The sequence below is a fragment of the Petromyzon marinus genome, chromosome 1 (assembly GCF_048934315.1).
Source record: "Petromyzon marinus isolate PM22_M1 ecotype Great Lakes invasive population chromosome 1, UKy_Petmar_22M1.pri1.0, whole genome shotgun sequence".
In the NCBI taxonomy this organism is placed as follows: Eukaryota; Metazoa; Chordata; class Hyperoartia; order Petromyzontiformes; family Petromyzontidae; genus Petromyzon; species Petromyzon marinus.
Window position 1 is genome coordinate 26654784 of NC_133667.1, and position 20863 is coordinate 26675646.

Below are 20863 nucleotides of genomic sequence, written 5' to 3' on the forward strand. Positions count from 1 at the left end.
TTGTATGTGTGGGGAGCGGTAGTGTAAGGGTTAGCTCGCTGCACTCCAAAACTGGTGATCCGAATGATTCCCGCCCACGGTCAACACCAGTGACAATTATCTACCACCATCCTGGGCCTCTCCTAGGTCTACTCGGCCTCATGAGTACCTGGTGTGGTTTGTAAACTCATCGCCACCGGGAAGACAAAGGCGGCCGGGCGTGATCTCTGGTCTTCCACCCCCCTCGTGTGCCGTGCCGGCCTTCATAGTTGCTCGCTAACAGCACTTGCCTTAACAGTGTGCTAAGGCTATACCGGTGATCTTTGTGTATATATACACGTGTGTGTGGTCTGGGTTTGTTGCGCATAAGATCAAACAACAGGGAGTGGCTCTTAAATAATGAAGGGGCCTGGTCGTCTGACAGGATCTGGAAATCCACGAATGCCGCCAGGCTGCTGTGAACGCCGTCTCCTAAGCGACACGAGGCGGTGGGCTCTGTTGCTCTGTCCTATTTTTATAGACGATGATGAACGTCCGTGGCAAGACATGGGAAAGGCTAACGAGACAAATTTTTATACCAGGTGTTGGCTCAAGTGGCTTTGGAATTTAGTAATTTCATGACGTATATGCTTAAGTGGGCCACATTAAACATTTGGGGTTCGCAGCGGCTGCAAGGGTGTGGTGTGGTGATTGCCATAGCACCCACTGGGAACGTGGAAGGATGCAGGTTCAACTGCTGAGTCAGTTTCCTCCTGTGAGCTGTACACGGGTGCTCGGAGATACAAACAACACGCGCACAACATCCGTGGAAGGGAAAAAAAATGAAGCAACCCCAAGGTAAAGAGGTGTAATTGGTGTCTGAAACTTTGTCGGCTTTGGCAATTCAGAGTTCCAGGTGAGGATGTCTGTGCCGTGGACTGTTCACTGCGCGTTTCAAATGGGTAGACGAGTGAAAAATGTGTTAAGGGGACTCCGCTACTTACGAACGACTTAGGTGCCAGAGGTCTGTTCGTAAGTCCAACTTTTTTCCCGTCGATTCCAAACAGGTTGTACGGCATGTACACCAAATACGGGGGAATGGCTTTAAAAGTTGGATAATGTCCTCTAGATGCCACTGGTTCATGTTGTGCAAATGTAGATGCCACCACCGCCATCTATTGCGCGGCGGTTGAACTTACGACTCGGTCCGAACATGCGACTGGACATATCACATCCGGACAGGTTTGATCGTATCTCTGAAAGTTCATAAGTCGAATGTTCGTAAGTAGACGAGTCCCTATATGGTCAAATGATTATCTTTGACCAGTGACGAGTGCGTTTTTAGTTAATTTAATAGTTACAATAAAATAAAGCTGATATACAGTAACTCCTATCCTAGAAAAAGCAATCCAAGGCACTTTACAGTCCAAAGAAGTAGTGTAATAAACTGATCACAAATATTAACACAATTCTATATAAACTACATTTTATTTAAACATACAACCTGAAATAATGATATAAGAATACAATAAATAAAAAATACCAATGGACCACTGAATCCCCGATTGGTTTGTGCAGTGGAATCTATAACCATCGAAAACAAATCCCATGTGAGATTTTCTAATTGATGTTCAGCAGCTATTATCTATACACTACTGGATGAAGGCCTCTACACTGTCACCATCCATCACGGTCCTTTGCGATGCCATGCTCCACCACCACCATCAACTCACTGCTGCATCTATCTCCACGGGTGCGTATCCTCTTGGGCGCGTTTTTTCTCTCTCCTTCGGTTGCCGGAAAAGCAGATTTCGCAGACTGGGTGACGAAACGTTCAGGAATGTCACCAGTCTCGTCCATTGGCCACCACCTCCTTTGTACCGTATCCTGCCAAATAAAAACCTCATTTCCTTTTCGTATTCATTCATGATTTGCGTGTTCTACAATCCACGTGCTCATTTTAAGTTGCCAGTGTAAATCTCTCTCAATGCCTCTGTGCACACAGGCAGAAGGTATAGATTTTTAAAAAGATTATTCATTGCCAATGATGGATTCTTTATTGTCGTGGTTCGCACACTGGGCAATGAAACCCGAGTTTCATTCCCGGCCACAGCTAACATCAGCAGCAGTGCCCATCCACTACAAAGACAACGATCCCCCGTATAGCTTTAACAGACTGTTGGGGAAAGTGCTCTCAGCGAGCACCTATGAAGGCCGGCACGGCACACGAGGTGGGTGGCCAGCGACCACGCCCAGCCGCCTTTGTCTCCCCAGTGATGATGTATACACACCGCACCAGCAACTCATTTGAGGCCTAGTCAACCTAGGGGAGGTCCAGGGCCGGTTGTGGCTTGGCTCTCCAACACACCGGTGTGGCTGTACTAGTGACAAATTGGCCACGTTCTGTTTACGTGACAACCCTTACTAGTTGGCCGTGTCGGGTGGTGGCGGGTTTTAACGACACATTTATATATTTACGCGATCTAACCCAAAAAAACCCATGTTGTCGGGGTTTTACAATGCAACACAAGCCCAAAAGTAAATCTTTAGTTCACGATACATGCATAAAATCCCATACGTATAAACCAAATCTTTTTTCTGATGTAATGGAATTACGCCCCTACCTCCAGCCAGTAGAGGCTGCTACACTCGCCTCAATGTTACAGAAAAAAATTATTTTCACCCCGAATCGCAAAAAATGTATTGGTATCGCAAGGGGGTGGCGAATCATTCCACCACTACCAAGGACAGCTTTCACTACCATTTGAAGGTTTGTCAGGTACTGAGCTACTGATTACATTAAAAAGGCCAGCCCACAGTACTTTACACCGGTGAAAAAAATGCTCGTTGCCAAAATCATTCTTCCCTGTTAGAGACACAGCGGTGTGGAGGAGGGGTTTGTCCAATAGTATTAATATTACCCCACCAGTATGTACAACGAATTTTTGATTTAAATCTTTCGTGACTGCAGGGATTCATATTCTTGGTTCTTTCCGTAAAGTCACGTAGAAGGGAAGCAATAAAATAATAAAAATATAAAACAATATATTTATCTCGCCAGTAGTTCACTCTGGCCGAGCTGTGATTTAGTTCACTTCATATTAAGCTTCACCAACAACCTGCACGGACCAGCGTGGCGAATTGCGGTAAAATCCAGCACTCAACACGATCCACAATGGAGTGGGAAGGCCCTCATCCAGGCGTGGCCACAAGGGTGATACGTACGTGGTCTTCGGGTGTTCAAGAAATAATAAAACCCCAAGGGTAGGCACATTCTAAACCACCATTTGCATAGCAATTCATAAGGTTGTTTTTATAGGTACTGTGTACTGTATTTCATGTAGAGTTCACTTACGAAAGCGTAATAAGGCCATAGTGTTTCAAACTTAAAACCCTTTATAGTTTGATGCCCAGCACTAGTTAAAGTGGTGCCCAGCACTAGTTAAAGTGACACCCAGCACTAGTTAAAGTGATACCCAGCACTAGTTAAAGTGGTGCCCAGCACTAGTTAAAGTGACACCCAGCACTAGTTAGTGACACCCAGCACTAGTTAAAGTGACGCCCAGCACTAAAGTAATACCCAGCACTAAAGTGATACCCAGCACTAGTTAAAGTGGTGCCCAGCACTAGTTAAAGTGATACCCAGCATTAGTTAAAGTGGTGCCCCGCACTAAAGTGATACCCAGCACTAGTTAAAGTGATACCCAGCACTAGTTAAAGTGGTGCCCAGCACTAGTTAAAGTGACACCCAGCACTAAAGTGATGCCCAGCACTAGTTAAAGTGATACCCAGCACTAGTTAAAAGTGATGCCCAGCACTAGTTAAAGTGGTGCTTAGCACTAGTTAAAGTGATGCCCAGGACTAGTTAAAGTGACGCCCAGCACTAGTTAGTGACACCCAGCACTAGTTAAAGTGACACCCAGCACTAGTTAAAGTGACGCCCAGCACTAAAGTAATACCCAGCACTAAAGTGATACCCAGCACTAGTTAAAGTGATGCCCAGCACTAGTTAAAGTGGTGCTTAGCACTAGTTAAAGTGGTGCCCAGCACTAGTTAAAGTGATACCCAGCACTAGTTAGTGACACCCAGCACTAGTTAAAGTGACACCCAGCACTAATTAAAGTGACGCCCAGCACTAAAGTAATACCCAGCACTAAAGTGATACCCAGCACTGGTTAAAGTGACACCCAGCACTAGTTAAAGTGACAGCCAGCACTAGTTAAAGTGATACCCAGCACTAGTTAGTGATACCCAGCACTAGTTAAAGTGGTGCCCAGCACTAGTTAATGTGATACCCAGCACTAGTTAAAGTGATGCCCAGCACTAGTTAAAGTGGTGCCCAGCACTAGTTAAAGTGGTGCCCAGCACTAGTTAAAGTGATACCCAGCACTAGTTAAAGTGGTGCTCAGCACTAGTTAAAGTGACACCCAGCACTAGTTAAAGTGATACCCAGCACTAGTTAAAGTGATACCCAGCACTAGTTAAAGTGGTGCCCAGCACTAGTTAAAGTGATACCCAGCACTAGTTAAAGTGGTGCCCCGCACTAAAGTGATACCCAGCACTAGTTAAAGTGATACCCAGCACTAGTTAAAGTGGTGCCCAGCACTAGTTAAAGTGACACCCAACACTAAAGTGATGCCCAGCACTAGTTAAAGTGATACCCAGCACTAGTTAAAGTGATGCCCAGCACTAGTTAAAGTGGTGCTTAGCACTAGTTAAAGTGGTGCCCAGCACTAGTTAAAGTGATGCCCAGGACTAGTTAAAGTGACGCCCAGCACTAGTTAGTGACACCCAGCACTAGTTAAAGTGACGCCCAGCACTAAAGTAATACCCAGCACTAAAGTGATACCCAGCACTAGTTAAAGTGATGCCCAGCACTAGTTAAAGTGGTGCTTAGCACTAGTTAAAGTGGTGCCCAGCACTAGTTAAAGTGATACCCAGCACTAGTTAGTGACACCCAGCACTAGTTAAAGTGACGCCCTGCACTAAAGTAATACCCAGCACTAAAGTGATACCCAGCACTAGTTAAAGTGATACCCAGCACTAGTTAAAGTGGTGCCCAGCACTAGTTAAAGTGATACCCAGCACTAGTTAGTGACACCCAGCACTAGTTAAAGTGACACCCAGCACTAGTTAAAGTGACGCCCAGCACTAAAGTGATACCCAGCACTGGTTAAAGTGACACCCAGCACTAGTTAAAGTGACAGCCAGCACTAGTTAAAGTGATACCCAGCACTAGTTAAAGTGATACCCAGCACTAGTTAAAGTGGTGCCCAGCACTAGTTAAAGTGATACCCAGCACTAGTTAAAGTGATGCCCAGCACTAGTTAAAGTGGCGCCCAGCACGAGTTAAAGTGATACCCAGCACTAGTTAAAGTGGCGCCCAGCACTAGTTAAAGTGGTGCCCAGCACTAGTTAAAGTGGCGCCCACCACTAGTTAAAGTGGCGCCCAGCACTAGTTAAAGTGATACTCAGCACTAGTTAAAGTGACACCCAGCACTAGTTAAAGTGGTGCCCAGCACTAGTTAAAGTGGTGCCCAGCACTAGTTAAAGTGATACCCAGCACTAGTTAAAGTGGTGCTCAGCACTAGTTAAAGTGATACTCAGCACTAGTTAAAGTGACACCCAGCACTAGTTAAAGTGACGCCCAGCACTAGTTAAAGTGATGCCCAGCACTAGTTAAAGTGATACCCAGCACAAGTTAAAGTGACACCCAGCACTAGTTAAAGTGATACCCAGCACTAGTTAAAGTGACGCCCAGCACTAGTCAAAGTGATACCCAGCACTAGTTAAAGTGACACCCAGCACTAGTTAAAGTGATACCGAGCACTAGTTAAAATGATACCCAGCACTAGTTAAAGTGACACCCAGCACTAAAGTGATACCCAGCACTAGTTAAAATGATACCCAGCACTAGTTAAATTGATCCCCAGCACTAAAGTGATACCCAGCACTAGTTAAAGTGATGCCCAGCACTAGTTAGTGATACCCAGGACTAGTTAAAGTGGTGCCCAGCACTAGTTAGAGTGACACCCAGCACTGGTTAAAGTGACACCCAGCACTAGTTAAAGTGACACCCAGCACTAGTTAAAGTGACACCCAGCACTGAAGTGATACCCAGCACTAGTTAAAGTGATGCCCAGCACTAAAGTGGTGCCCAGCACTAGTTAAAGTGACACCCAGCACTAGTTAAAGTGGTGCCCAGCACTAGTTAAAGTGACACCCAGCACTAGTTAAAGTGGTGCCCAGCACTAGTTAAAGTAATACCCAGCACTAGTTAAAGTGGTGCCCAGCACTAGTTAAAGTGGTGCCCAGCACTAGTTAAAGTAATACCTAGCACTAAAGTGGTGCCCAGCACTAGTTAAAAGTGGTGCCCAGCACGAGTTAAAGTAATACCCAGCACTAGTTAAAGTGGTGCCCAGCACTAGTTAAAGTGGTGCCCAGCACGAGTTAAAGTGGTGCCCAGCACTAGTTAAAGTGACGCCCAGCACTCCTCAAAGTTTGTACAATACCGATGCGCCTTCATAAAAATGGGTATTATGGTATGTAACGATCCAGCAATGCATCGATGACTGGTTCTTACGATCATGTGTGCAACCTAATCTTGCATTAGAAAAACAGTTATTGAACGTGCATGCAAGTTCCATTCATCCTAATAGCGTGCAAAAATGCAAGAAAAATAAGAACGCATAAACACAAGAACCAGACTCTTCAAACAGAATCGCTTCTCTCCATCGTGAAAATTCATCGAATTGCTGCGGTCGAGCAGGGTTAAACATGCCTAGGATGCGTCAAGTTCAATCGTGTCCTTAAGTGAAGTCAGTGAAACTGAGTCACCCAGGTAATACATTCCTGGGACTTAAGACGGAATCCAAGAGCCTGTCAAGAGCAATCAAAACACACACCGTCAATGTCTTCAGCCATCTGGCCCTGTAACTGCAGTTACAGAAATGCATCCACAGGTGTTGAACAGCAATGAGTACTGTTTATTGCTTCTTATAAACTTGAAAGTTTAGAATAAAGCTATGAACACGTATTTTTATGCCACCTATGGTCGGTACCAGCTGTAATAAAAAAAAATCCCAAATTAGGCAAATCCCCGAATCCAGCTCAAAGCGTTTGCACTGCAGCGGGAATTCTGGCTGTGCAAATAAAATAAACATCTTAAACCTAACCGGCAGTCTAACAAGCTAGACTTTGCTGATCAGACTCAAAAGGCCAAAAACCAGACAAGTTTTGCCTACCTCAACGAATGCTGCTGATTAACACGAGTCTGGAAATCCAATACTCAAAATGTGTTCATTCTATATGTGAAAATACGGTACGAAGGTTGCCTTATTTATTTTATTCCCGTTACTAATCATATCACTGAGCCATTTGCAAGGGGTAAAAACTATTGAACGTGTTACTTTAAGCATCAATCAAACATCCACACCGAATAACACACGTGTAATACTGTACTTTAATTATTCTCAAGCTTAGCCTAAATTAAGTCTTTAAAACACAGCAGAGAAAACGGGCATATGTAATGGTCTTAACAGATGAAATGGCCCATGTTGTACACTACAATATCTGCTTGTACATTCAAATTGTACAAACAGGGTCAAAGTAAAATTATTTGCCTGTACATTTAAACGAGCACTGCATTCATACCTAAAGCTAATGAATACAAATGGCAATTTAATTATGGTTTTATCAATGTCAAGGTTTTTTGATGGAGACGGCATACTGATATATTTCTTTTTAAAATGTGAACCGGTGTTTATAACTGCTGTTGAAGTCACAGCTTGAGCCCGACACAGCAGTACGGTGTCCAGTTCAATAATAGGGTCTTCTTGGGTTGTTCTGAAAACCACAATTTTAAAAAAACGTCAATAACAAGCAAAACAAATATTCCAATGTAACACTTCCTATTACATTTAAAACGAGCAGTGTGCGGTGTTGCTCTCTGATGTCAATCCTGAACCAATGGCTAACATTCCAAATTCCTATGACGGGCAGCAGTCTATCAAATAAAATAGCAGGTTCGTTAAAACTTGGCAGAATATTTTTTTTATTTTACAATCACCAAGAGGAATATAAGATCATCTTTTTCAGCCAGACAGCTTCTTCCAAAAGTACTGAGGTTTAAAGGGTCTTAAAATATTCTTCGTTAAGTGAGGACTGGTGGTAGGTGATGTCACATGTTGGACTTGCTGGGGTGCAATAAACATTTGCACATTTTTCAAAGCATTCCAGGAGTTAATGTGGATTGACGGAGGTGTAATGAGTTTTCGATTTTGTGAGAAAAAAACATTTTGGGGGTTTAATAGTTGACTTAATGTGAATGGGGCTGTGGAATGTTAACTTCTGCAATAAAAAAGTGATTTTTTTAAAATGCATAGAAACATGTACAAAAAAAATCACTATCAACACATGAAGAAAAAGCACTATTTAAATAATAATTAGTCAAACATCCCAATGCAGAACATTTCCGATAGTCTTGAGAATTCTCAAGGCTTTCCTGTGTATAAAATGTCTATTTATTCATGTAACAGCCAATCATGACCCCTCCCCATATTCCACTGTGGCAATGCACACAACTCGCACTCAGAAATGCTGCAGTTAAAATCTCATCCGCTCATTCATTCACAGTCAAAAGCCAATACTGCTTTGTGCAGTCAGACGTAGTTGTCCGATGTAAATTCTAGATTCCTTCATGAGAATGTGGAATTTCCATCGCTGGCTCGGAGCCACAAAAGGAATACGAGCACCACCCAATGCTCGTTTGAGCACAAATACACTTTTGACGTTTATATTTAGATTCAGTTTTTGCTGAAATGGCAAAGCATGTTCGGGTGATGAGTGCAACCCGCAAGAGCGAGTAAGCGTGCATATGTACCAGGGGGTTGGGCCGGAAGCGGTAGGCCAGCATCATGCGCTTGCGGAAGGCGTCGTATTCATCGTCACTCTTGCTGAGTTCGGCTGGGCGGTCGATGCCAAAGCCGGCCTTGTCGATGGCCACCGTGCCCCTGTACACAGCGGAAGTAAAACCAAGCGAGTGCCGTGTTCAGACAAAGAACGTTTTTAAAAAGGCAATATTTTGTAGACCACAGTATGATCAATTGAGCACGAGTCAATTCTGCCTGGCTGAACAGTGTGAAGCTACTGCATCAAAGAAAATGTTTGTTTGCTTGACATTAATTATGTGTTTATACTGCTCAATGTGAAATATTTACTCATATGACTGTCAAAAAAGGTCAACCCGAGCTATTCATGCTTTTATATTTGCATTGCCTTTGTACTGTTCGCCTGTTGGCGTTCTCTCGTCTAACACCAGTGAGACACTGGTAGGGCCAACCAATTTCAAAGACAATCCATATATTACCAGAGTAAGAAGTTCAACATACATACAGTACGTTTGTGTGCATGTTTTACCACCAGCACGTGTGGTTAATGCAGATTTAATGCCTTGCAATCGGTGTGTGTGTATTTGGTGTTTGAACATCTCAACACCTGTGTCATTTTTTTATATTCATATTCTTAGCTCTTTCGGTAAAGTCACGTTGAAGGTAAACAATAAAATAATAAAATACATATAAAACAATAAAAACAATAAAAAATTCTCACGACGTTTCGACCATAACACAAACGGTCGTCATCAGGTGTGTCGGTTCGCATTAATTTATTTATTTTTAAACGGTGTCATTGCCAGAAAGGGTGAGGGACTATTCTTTGTTTCATCTTGACTGTGAAAAGTACAACACATTTGTATGTTTTAATTGGAAAAACTACACATCTGGCACTGAATTCAACAACGTTGTGGTGTATTATATTACAACAACAAAAAAAACTACACATTTTGGAATTAAGATAAAATACATATCACCAAAGAGACCAGCAGATTTATTAACATTGTCATTGCATATAATATATTACGGTTACCGTAAATGTTATATATTTGTGCTACAATATCATTATAGGACAATGTTCTCTCTTTATATCAAATGCAATTTCTGTAAACAATCACAAGCTGTGTGTGTCCAGTCTGAGCTTCCCACACCCTTACTTGTTGACGGGAGTTTTAATGCCCTTTCCCTCGGTGCCCAGACCATCGCCCTCTTTCCATCCCATCTTCATGAGCATCTGGAAGCCGAGGTTCTCCACCGTCAGCTTGAAATCCTTGTAGTCTGAATAATCTGGATCACGGCCCTCCTGCACAGTGAAGAATCAGAATATTTATTGTAACTGGAGTAATCTGATGAGTTAGGAAGCTCTTTTTTTTACAGATGTTCCAGCAGGGGCGGGTCAAAACGTTACAATACAAAAACACGATAGGAAAGCACGCGATACGCACATATGCCTGTGCTCACACCCTGACAGGGCATTTTACACAGTTCTCACGAAAAAACGTTCACAGCTGGCCAGACTCGAGGGATTTCTATACAAGCCACGTGGGTGGAGTGGAGCACAGCTGTGATGCAGCACTGTGGAGCCAAGGGGTTGTTGCTGCGCCATGTGAATTTGCAACATCCCCAAATCTACTGGGCTGAGAGGGAGCGAAGATATGGCAGTAGAGAATGTGGGTTTGTGAACTTTAAGCGTTATCTGCTTGGATGGGTTGGGGGTTTTCTCCCTTGTACATTCATTAAAAAAATTGCCAAACATCCTAAAGCTGGAGCCTCCTCATAAAGTACCTTAAGATTCAGTTAGGCTTAAATGGATAAAATCAACAATAGGTTTCTAAACATTGCTGAATATCACTTCAGAAGATGTTTTGTTATATTGTGTACATATTGATCATTCTGATTTCTTCAAACACGGCAAAATTAGCTTGAATATGTAACGGTGAACCAACCTTATAGGGGAAAGCAACTTACTGTTAGTATACGAATTCTGTAGTCATTACGCATGCAATATAATTGCATATTAAATACTGTAGGGAGAAATGTGATATCGATGTCTGTTTACCTTTAAGGCTTTAAACGTCTCCATGAATTTGTCCAACTCGTCCGGGGGCAGAAAGTCTCCAATGAAATGCTTCCCACGGTTCATGTCGGTCAGCTTCTCAGCCCACTCTGTGGGTGAGAGCGCAGTGATTTATGCAAGCGATTCAGAGCCAGAGCCCAACACATAAAGCAGATGCACAATCGATCAAGCCTGGTGCTGTTGCTGTTGGTGACCAGTGTAGTGGGGTATGGTCAAGTAAGATTCACATAGTGTGGGCATGGCCTCATCCAGCAGTCGACTGACAAAGGGCCATTACATGCACATGCTGTGTTCTTGTGCATTCAGGCCAAGGCAAATCCAATGCCAGTATGAGGAGCGAGGTGACTGGAAGCAACTGAAGTTAAAAAAACAATAACACCAGAAAAATCGCAGGGGATGGATACTGGTGAAACAAGGAAAGTTTACACAGTGATGAGTTTCATATGAAAAGAGCACAAGCTTACCCTTTAAAGGGGGGGGGCGAATGTATCACGTTAGGAAATGCAATAACACAGATTAGTGCTCACTGCACTCTATTCTACATGGGGTGCGTCAAACATGTGGTCAACAGATCACAAGGCTCATAAACTTGACTCATGGGGAAGTTTTGTACAACCCTTGGATATATGCCAACTAATGTGGGTATATGACCCCGTAGTGTGGTCCATGGGTATATGACATAAGCAGCCTGCAGACTTCCAGCATCGTTGCTGAATGCATCATGCAGGGACTGATCTGGCTTGAGTGGCTCTCAGGCCAAAATAATCTTATAAGTGTCTTAGTCTGGCACTCTGTGCATTGTCACAGCATTTATGGTCTATGTTAGTGTAGATTGTATACAAGCGAATGATTCGCCCCCTTGCATGCTAGTGAAATGCCCCAATCCAGGTGTGCGATGTGATTCAAGGATATATTAGTGTCCCACAGTGGTTTTTCTAGCAGCCTCTAGTGGCTGGAGGGTCCCCACCTGATACCATTACATGAGCATATGAATTGAAAACATTTGATTACACACTTGGTTTGATCCACGTATCATGAGGACAAGAATACATTTTAATCCCTGTATCAATACATCGTTGCACATGTATTGCCCTTACTGTTAACCCAGTTCAGGATGAGGGCCTCCCCACTCTACGTGGGTATTTAGTCTTAAGTGACCATACATAACCACGCTCATCAGTGCAGGTTCGTAAAAGCGGGGAATATAGACGTACAGTACAAAGCATTTTTCTGCACTGCAATCTGCAGCCCACAAAAACTATAACACCTTTTTCACGGTGGTTGCCCATCCAAGCATTATCCAGGCTAAAATCCTGCTTGGATTCTGAGATCTGGTGAAATAATGTGCATTTGTAGATACTGTGGTTAGAGGCCAATAACATCGTCACAACTCTTTGTTATGGAGGCGTTATCATCACAAAACAGCGCACGCAGGAATGTGAACTAGCAGCACAGTGAGTAGGGACCTCGAGTCTTCTCCATCTCCATCTTTCTGAGGCGGTGCTCCCAGGTGCCGGCCTCGTCATCGATCTCCTCGTCGCTGTCGTACTCGTGCTGATTCTTCTTGAGCGCGGCTGCCCACATCGTCTCGATCTCCGCCATCGCGCGCTTGTGCGCGATGATCATGTCGTACATCTGCTGCATCTGCTCGCCAGGAAAAACGCACGTACACGGGCACCGGGTCACAAGCGCAGACTTTGTTCTGCAATAGGTGGTAAAACGATAAAGTTGCAGCCCCACAATTGCTTGCTCGTGCCAGTGCTGGTGAAATAGCCTCCCTCCTCTAGAGAACTCCCCTCGAGGTCATTTTACCAACTCCTTCACGCTGGCCACACATCTTGGACAGAGGTGGGAGTACCCACCACAAGCGACCTGCTGATCAACTGTTGTCATAAATAACAGCCCTTTGTTGACCCACTAGTAAATGAAAGCCCCCCCCCACACAGTGTCTATATGGCAATTGTTTGACCACGCCAGTCAGTGTGGGTTAGTTAAGGGGGGGCGGCAACCAGGACAATTTGAGATACCACTTGCCACCGATGTTCGCTGTGGCCAGAAATCAAACTCGGGTCGCCGGCTTCGGAGTGCTAATTAACCACTGCTCTGTTCCACCCAACTTTGTTCTGTATGCCTCTGAATTTTTTCAATAAACTACAGACTACTTGTAACTATTCTGTGCAGCATTGTAGATGCCAAGGGATTTTTTATTGGGCCCTGAATATTATCTACAGCAGCAGGCAATGCCACTCTATTACCATGCTCTGCAGTGTATATGTTATAAGGTTATTAATAACTTGTTTTCATTATTCATGCCCTCTTATCTGTAAATATCCCTGAATTAATTACCATGGATAAGAGGGGTTTTACTACGCAAGTGAAACCATAATTTCACGTGCCCCCTTGTGGCAATAAAGACCACACACACACACCAACTTAATTTTCAACGACAATTTATTTTTACTGGAGGGCATGACTGTTCATCATTTCGTCATTATCGAGGAACATCTACCACAGCGCACAATTAATTTCATATTATTTTCCCCAATTAAAGTACTTGCCAAAATGGGTATTTTTTCCTGTTATTCACAAGACCCTCTGCAATCAGTGTAACTATTCGAAACTTCCAAATTTATGATGCACTCTTTATGATTTCGACTTAGATGTTTGAAGGTAATTTATAGACTCAGTTATATTTAAGAACTCCTTTACAAACCTCCTGTTGTTCTTTTAGCTGTTTCTTCTGATCATCAGACAGCTCAGTGACTCCTACCAGTCCTGCTGGCTTCCCCTTAGCATAACCGAGGTCCTTTAGGTCCAAACCTGCAACATCGATTAGCACCAAGCAACAGCAGCATGACAATGTAACTGTCGGTCCATCCAGAGAAAGCGTCATGCAATTCAGCGTAGAAAATTCAGAATGACATTCGGAACAACTTGTAACACCGCACAAACCACTTTAAATCATAAACAGGCAAGTTCTGGGGTTGCAGGAGGTTCAGGTCAGATACCTGCGCCTTCATTCTCTTCCTCTGTGAAGTGGCGAACCGCTGCCCTTTCATCAGTCTCCGACTTCATCTCCTCTGGGCCCCATCGGCTCTTCTTCCTCCTCTTGAGCCCTTCCTGTGGCCGGCTCCTTGAGTCCTGGTTTGCTGTTTTTGTGTGATTGTTTTTAAAATTCAAGTTTCACAAGTTTAACCTCTTCCACTTTATTCTACAGTTTCTCACAATAGTCACATCATATGGCAAGGTCATCTATTCTGAACCATCCCTACTGCAAGTGCCATCTCCACCTGGAAATAATCCCGCAAGATGACAAGAACAACAACTTCTGAAATGTGTAGGATTGCCAAATCTGAGGCACAACTAACTGGGAAACCTCATGGAAAGAAGAATATCTCGCAGTAATATAAAATGGGAGAAATACACATAAATGCGTGTATTGAGTTGCGTATTATTAGGCAACTGAGAAAAACTGGGCATGTCAATGTACTGTGAAGCCTTACAGATTTTCAAGGATAGCTACCTCAGGAGGATGACCCTGGGATCATAAAGTATAACCCTAGATGTATCTTTCGATTTAAAGCTTTCGTGACTGCAATGATTCATCTTCTTTGGTTCTTTCGGTAAAGTCACGTGACTTTACCGAAAGAACCAAAGAAGACCTAGATGTATCCATAAGAGCCCCCCCCCCCCCTACTTACCCAGCCACCAGATATAATTTCACTAATTACTATTCATTTAGCAATATTAGGCCATGTGACATTTATTATTAAGACCCTCATAGTTCAGATAATTTAAATGTAATCATAATCCTGATTTACATGGTTTCCTTTTTGATGTAACCATTGTTGAAAAGGAATCAAACCTAGGATCTTAATGGTGGCATGCACAATAGTACTCTGAGACATTGTCACCTTGCAGATTTAACTTTTACCTAAAGCTGGAATATCAAAATGCTTTAAGGACACCCAATCGTGCAATTCAATATGCTAGGTTAGAAATATAACACACAGGAGTTAAACAATGCTTGATGCAACACGTACTATACCTGGGTCAAACCCTGCCGCGTTGAAGGCTGGGATGAGTTGCTTAGCTTCATTTGCCATGGCTCTTGTGTATTCCTTCACTTTATGCTTGAAGTATTTGTAGGCTCCGCTATTCTGATCATAGAGGAACCTGTATGGGCAATTGAGTGAAAAATAAATACTATCTCGACACCTGTTGATCGTTCATGCTCTCAATATTTATAAAAATTTATCGTCAATTGTTTAAAACAAATTGTATTGTGGATCCTCCTCTGGACTCCTGTCCCAGTACTGCAAGCAGTTGGAAAGGCTACCTCTGGTGTAACCTGATGAGTTGACAATCCAGAGGCATTTAATAGATGTGCTGCATTTACATACAACCCAAACATATCTGCACATAAAGGTAAAAATTGACAACCGCTGCTCTAACTATAGTTTTGTAGAATTTGTAATAAAAATAATTATGTGAAAACACTACGATGGATTTTATACTACAATTCAATCAATTGTTATGATTTCTGGGTCACATTGATTTGAGAAAATATTTTTTTGTGTTATTTGTACCGTCTCATATGGTTTGTCTTGCTATATTAGCCCAACCCTGTTTGCATTCTGATATATCAAAATAACTTATTATATGAATTTTTCAATATTAATTTTATTTTAAGTATAATAAACTAGTTTAATCAATGAAATGTTGCATGGCAAGAGTAGTCCTTCTGGGTTAGGCCACGAAAGCCTACATCTAAAAAATCTGCACATCTGAAACACTTCTCTTTTTAGGGGGTACATCATCACAAGCCATTCCGCACCCCCGATTAGCATGGTCGGCTATGTACGGTGCAAAAGAAGTTCAACATATGTACATAGTATGTAATGTCTTGTCAATGAGTTTGAAGAATGAGGGCGAGCGGGCTCACCAGAAAGCAGGATTGTCGCGGTTGCCCTCGGCGGCAATCTGCTCCATCTCGGGGCCCCCCTCGGCCACAAAACGAGCCAGCTTCTCAGCCACGTCCCGTGTCTCGCTTTCCTCTGGGGGGCAGACTTTAAGCAGCCTGTCAGTACGCGTCGGTCAGCGGACGCCACTGCCCGACACGTGTCTGTGGTGCTGCTGGGAAAAATCACCAGGTTTGTCAGCGTCGCCGTCGCAGCCGCCGCCACCTTCGTTGTTGTTGTTGTTGTCATCCTCATCGTCCGGCTGCTGGAAGGCGCTGGGCCTGGTGGATAGCGCTGGCTTGGTGCTCGGTGGAGTGCTGCGCTTCATCTGCTTCAGCATGCTGCCGATTGAGCTCGCGGCCACCGCCGTCCTCTTGCCGATTACCACGGGACTTTTGCCGCTGCTGCAAAGGAATAAAGAGGTACCACGTCGTAGGCTTTCGCGGCTGTGCTTGTGTAGCTCGCCGATGCGTTTTTGTCACATGTCGTTGGGTACGACGTCCGTCGTTTCGGTCCACGTGCTGGGAGCTTCTTCAGGAACTGAATTCAGGAAGTTATTAGCACGTGGAGCAAAACATCTGACATCATGAATTCAGTTCTTCAGGAACTGAATTCTTCAGAAACTGAATTCTTCAGGAACTGAATTTAGCTCCTGAAGATTCAAAGATATGGAGCAAAACGTCAAGATATTGTGTTGAACAAACATGGGGCATAATCCAAATAGACAATTGCAGAAAACCAGAAGGTGGAATGCATGACCATGTTTCAACAACGAGTGGCACTGGAACACTTGAGTCTGGTAGCTTTGTGTTTCCATGTGTATCCAGCTGACCACCTTGGGAACTATAGCATTTTCAAATTGGTAAATTTGTAGTTTATGAAATAGGTACTGGATTCCATGAAATAGGCTTGTGGCACTTGTAGAATGGATGAAATTCAAGTCTTTTAAACAACTGTAAATTATGTCGTACTGTAATGATAATTAGAATGACATGCAAGGGTCAACAGCTGTAATTGTAATAAATAAAGCCATTCTTGCAAAATAAGAGGGTGTTTTTTCATGATGTTTGTGTGGGATTATACTCTACATGCTTGTGATGAGCAGTAAGATTTAGCACTGCAGTGAATAACGGTTACTCAACACATTAACTACAGTTCAAGCTCAGCAACATTTGAAACAGTTAGGAAATGCTTCATTCGGTCCACAGCACATTGGGACAAAGACTTTAGACCAGAAGGTACAAGAAAAGGCTCATAATTTGAATTACAGGTACCTACTATACAGCAGAAATGTTTCAGTTTTGAAAAGTTGTGGTCCAGTCTTACCTAGTAAGGCTCTGGATGTGTTCATTGGATGATGCAGTCACGCTTGTGCTGTTACTGACAGTAGCAGCATGACTGCTCGCTGTACAAACACACACATTAGCACTTAAAACTCATCTTACCATGTTAGTCATCTAAAGTGTGCAGCACCTACACTGGAATCGTTTGCGAATCAATTTGTGTACTTAAACCATTAAAGTAAAACGTTTTTTTTATTAGATGTTAACGTTTGTTACTCACCACAAGAACAGAACACTACTAAAATGTTTTTCTATAAAGATTCACCATCCACACAAAAATGATATTACTGTAAAACGCTACGCACGTGTCTTCTTCTGTTGCTGCATGCTCATGAACTGCTGAAGAAAACTTCCATCATTGGCAAATTTGTTGGGTACGCTGGCGGCAGGCTTTGGGCTACAGGGAAGCACAAACACACAACAAATAAATTACAGCACAATCAAAGCTAAAAGACTTCAATGTTCATGCATTGGGGGTGGGAAATTGTGGAGATAAACAATATTTATTTAAAACCAAGTCAAAGCCCCTTGACACTGGATTGCTGTTTTTGAGGGAGAACTGGGGGACACGAGAGTTTGTCTTTCCTTGTCGTAGTATTTTTTTCAATAAGGGGCCAATTGCTAAATAAGAGGACAGCTGCTCCTCACCCCAGTCACGGTCATTCAAGCCTGTGGAATATTGTGCGTGTTATACATTGCATCATGCCAACATTATGCTAAAATTGGTTAAAGATCTTTACTTTCGCCACAAATAGAAAAGTTAAACACCAGTTTGGGTCTCGTGCGCTAACAACAATGTAGCTCTGCTGCTTCATTGTCGGAACAATTTTGCACTGTTTTTCATGCCATTTGAAGGTAATTAGAATACAATTTGTCGCTTGTTAGATGCATGCATGAAAATATTGTATCCGTGCATTTTTTTATTGGTCCTGAGATAGTGGTTAACATTACTATGGTGGGGCCAGTCACGCCATACGGCAGCCAATGTCAACTTAACCGACAAGTGGCACTCGTTTTACCGATCCATGCCATTCGGATGACGAACACAATGGACCCTCGACCACATTTGAACTTGCAACCTTATAACCCAGTCAAGTGGGCACAGCCCTATCCGGCTCACTGAATAACACCGAAGCTCGTGCCTGCTTTGTGGTCACATACTCCGGTGTGAGCGAGCAGGGCTTTGCCTGCTGCTGCGTTTTCTGTGCCGCCATCTTCGCCTCAATCTCCTTTTTCTTCTGCTCGATGAGCAGCTCCTGCTGCGTCATGTTCATGAACTTGCTCTGCCGACCGAAGCCAGGGTTCTGCTGATTCTTCCCCCATCCCGACATCTCTGCCCTGCTGGAGGACACAAAATAGTTGATTATTGGGAACCAGACGAGTGTTCATTGATAATTAATGCTCAAGGATCAGAGGGAGCCCACGGGAGCATACATTATTCTCATGGTTTTGATGGTGGGTGCTCTGGAAGCGAAACTAAGGCACCCCGAACAGCTCCCTCTGTCAATACTTTAGTTTAATAAATCTGGTCACTCGCATACACCTACCAGATTATAAGACACGTCTCCAACATACGCTTTAAATACAGAATGAAGCGCGTCCTATAATCAGAAAATGGTAATCTAACAAACTTAAGTAAAATAAACAGGTTTTCGTCCAACAATCAGATCGATATTATCGAATAGTATTTGTTCAAGCAAGAAAACTCTGGACCGGCTTCAACCTGCTGGGTTCTCATCAGCAAAGTCATGTTGTTAAACAAATGCTGCTGGATCAGCAAATATTGTTTCGCGAGCACTCCATTGAAATTATTCGGCCCCTGTTCAACGCAACAAAGCAATAAGGTCCAAACTTTGCTTGCTTAAACGAATACTGCTTGCTACGAGACAGACTAAAATGAAGACAGAAAACGCAATATGCATAGACCTATCATGGAGTTAAGTATACGGGCATTTAATCCTCTCTTCCAGTCTACGGGCATTATTTTTTCTACTATAATCTATCGTCATATTCACTGGCGGAGGCAGTGGGGGGTGGGGATTTCGATCGGATCATTGGGGTTTATTAGTAATAAATCGGCATTTTGCGACCCCCACTGCCACTGAAGCATATTATTATGTGCCAGGGACTCTATGAGATGATAGGACAATAGTCTGAGTCCATAATTGGCAATAAGTAACGGCAAAGCAGTTATAAGTGACTCAGAATTGTGCGCAGTTCCCTGAAGGCAAACACCTTCAACGAGCGCGATGCCGATCACACAACGCGGTTCGAATTTGACCCTCGATCGATGGCTGAGCCATCGCCGCGCACGCGTCAAATAAAAAGCAAGGGACAAGTCCTTACTTGCTAACAACTCCTCTATAATTTTTCATTGCTGGAGGGGTTGCCCCCGACTACCTGAAAATCCTGGCTCCGACATTGGTCATACTGTTCCAACATTATAGTCCACGGGCATTCGGTTATCTCTGCACTGTAGCCCATGATCATTGTTCTCCGATTAGCGCAGTTGACTACGCGCTGTGCGAAAGAAGTTCAACATATTTTTTCGCTTTAAAGCTTTCGTGACTGCAGGGATTCATCTTCTTGGTTCTTTCGGTAAAGTCACCACGTAGAAGGGAAATACTAAAATAACATTCTCACGACGTTTCGGCCACAACACAAGTAGCCTTCCTAAGGTGAAGAAACATAACTGTGGGAAAGACAGCGCGCTGTTGCTTCACCTGAGGAAGGCTACTTGTGTTGTGGCCGAAACGTTGTGACAATTTTATTATGTTTTATTGTAACTATTTTATTATTTCCCTTCTACGTGACTTTACCGAAAGAACCAAGAAGTTCAACATAGTCTATGTTGAATGCAGTGCTGCACTCGGGAGTCTATTGGGTACCTAACGATCGGTTATAGTCTATGGGCATTCGGTCTTGCTACCCTCCGTTTTAGCCCGTCCCGCTTGCAAACACTGGTCGATGGGATAGTAATTCACGCACACGTCAAAGTGTGGCGACAGGACGAGCTTGTAAACTGATTATTTGCTCAAACCGCGAGAGACGCCGAGGGTTAGGCCTTGCAGAAATGGCTCCGCTAGTCCCACACGCCGAACGCGGGGGTGAACCACCTCGACTCTCACGTCCTCTCCCTCTCGGGGGAAGGGACGGCTCTTGCGGCTCTCCGCTCTGCTGGATGAACTGAAATTATTTAGAGGGGGGGTGTTTTTTTTTCTTAAGTTGTTCTCGTTGTTGGTGTGTTGTAAAAGTAACGGAGCGAAGCCTCACCGTGTTCAGTCACCGGGGGAAGCCTCGCACGGTCGGATCGCGTTTTTTTCCGTCTTCCGGAAGACTCTTCCGGAAGAGGAAGTAAAATCCCTGCGTCTTCTGGAAGAGATGTTCTGCGTTGTTCCAAGTTATTTATTTTTCCATGATAGAGGTTTTTTTTGGGTTACATCGCGTAAATATATAAATGTGTTGTTAAACCCGCCACCACCCGACACGGCCAACTAGTAAGGGTTGTCACGTAAACAGAACGTGGCCAATTCGTCACTAGTACAGCCACACCGGCGTGTTGTGGGAGAGCCATGCCAACAACATTTACAATCTGATCTTGATTTGAAGCTTTCGTGACTGCAGGAACCCATA

General features: G+C 43.6%; 1 protein-coding gene across 2 annotated transcripts; it reads right to left on the minus strand.

Moving 5' to 3' along the window:
• Positions 1-6923: 6923 nt before the first annotated feature.
• Positions 6924-20611, minus strand: LOC116938981 (SURP and G-patch domain-containing protein 1-like). 2 transcript variants are annotated; one of them, XM_032946787.2, is made up of 14 exons: positions 20504-20611; positions 18392-18571; positions 17536-17627; positions 17214-17292; positions 16077-16291; positions 15872-15995; positions 14975-15102; positions 13935-14075; positions 13640-13746; positions 12393-12570; positions 10909-11015; positions 10007-10152; positions 8840-8969; positions 6924-7803 (listed from the first exon to the last, which is right to left on the minus strand). In XM_032946787.2, exons 2-14 carry the CDS (start codon positions 18559-18561, stop codon positions 7777-7779), a joined length of 1644 nt encoding a protein of 547 aa, XP_032802678.1. In that variant the 5' UTR covers positions 18562-18571; positions 20504-20611; the 3' UTR covers positions 6924-7776. The 2 variants fall into 2 exon arrangements, with proteins under 2 accessions (XP_032802678.1, XP_032802686.1); XM_032946795.2 differs by having other exon boundaries at positions 18392-18568; positions 20504-20605.
• Positions 20612-20863: the final 252 nt, after the last annotated feature.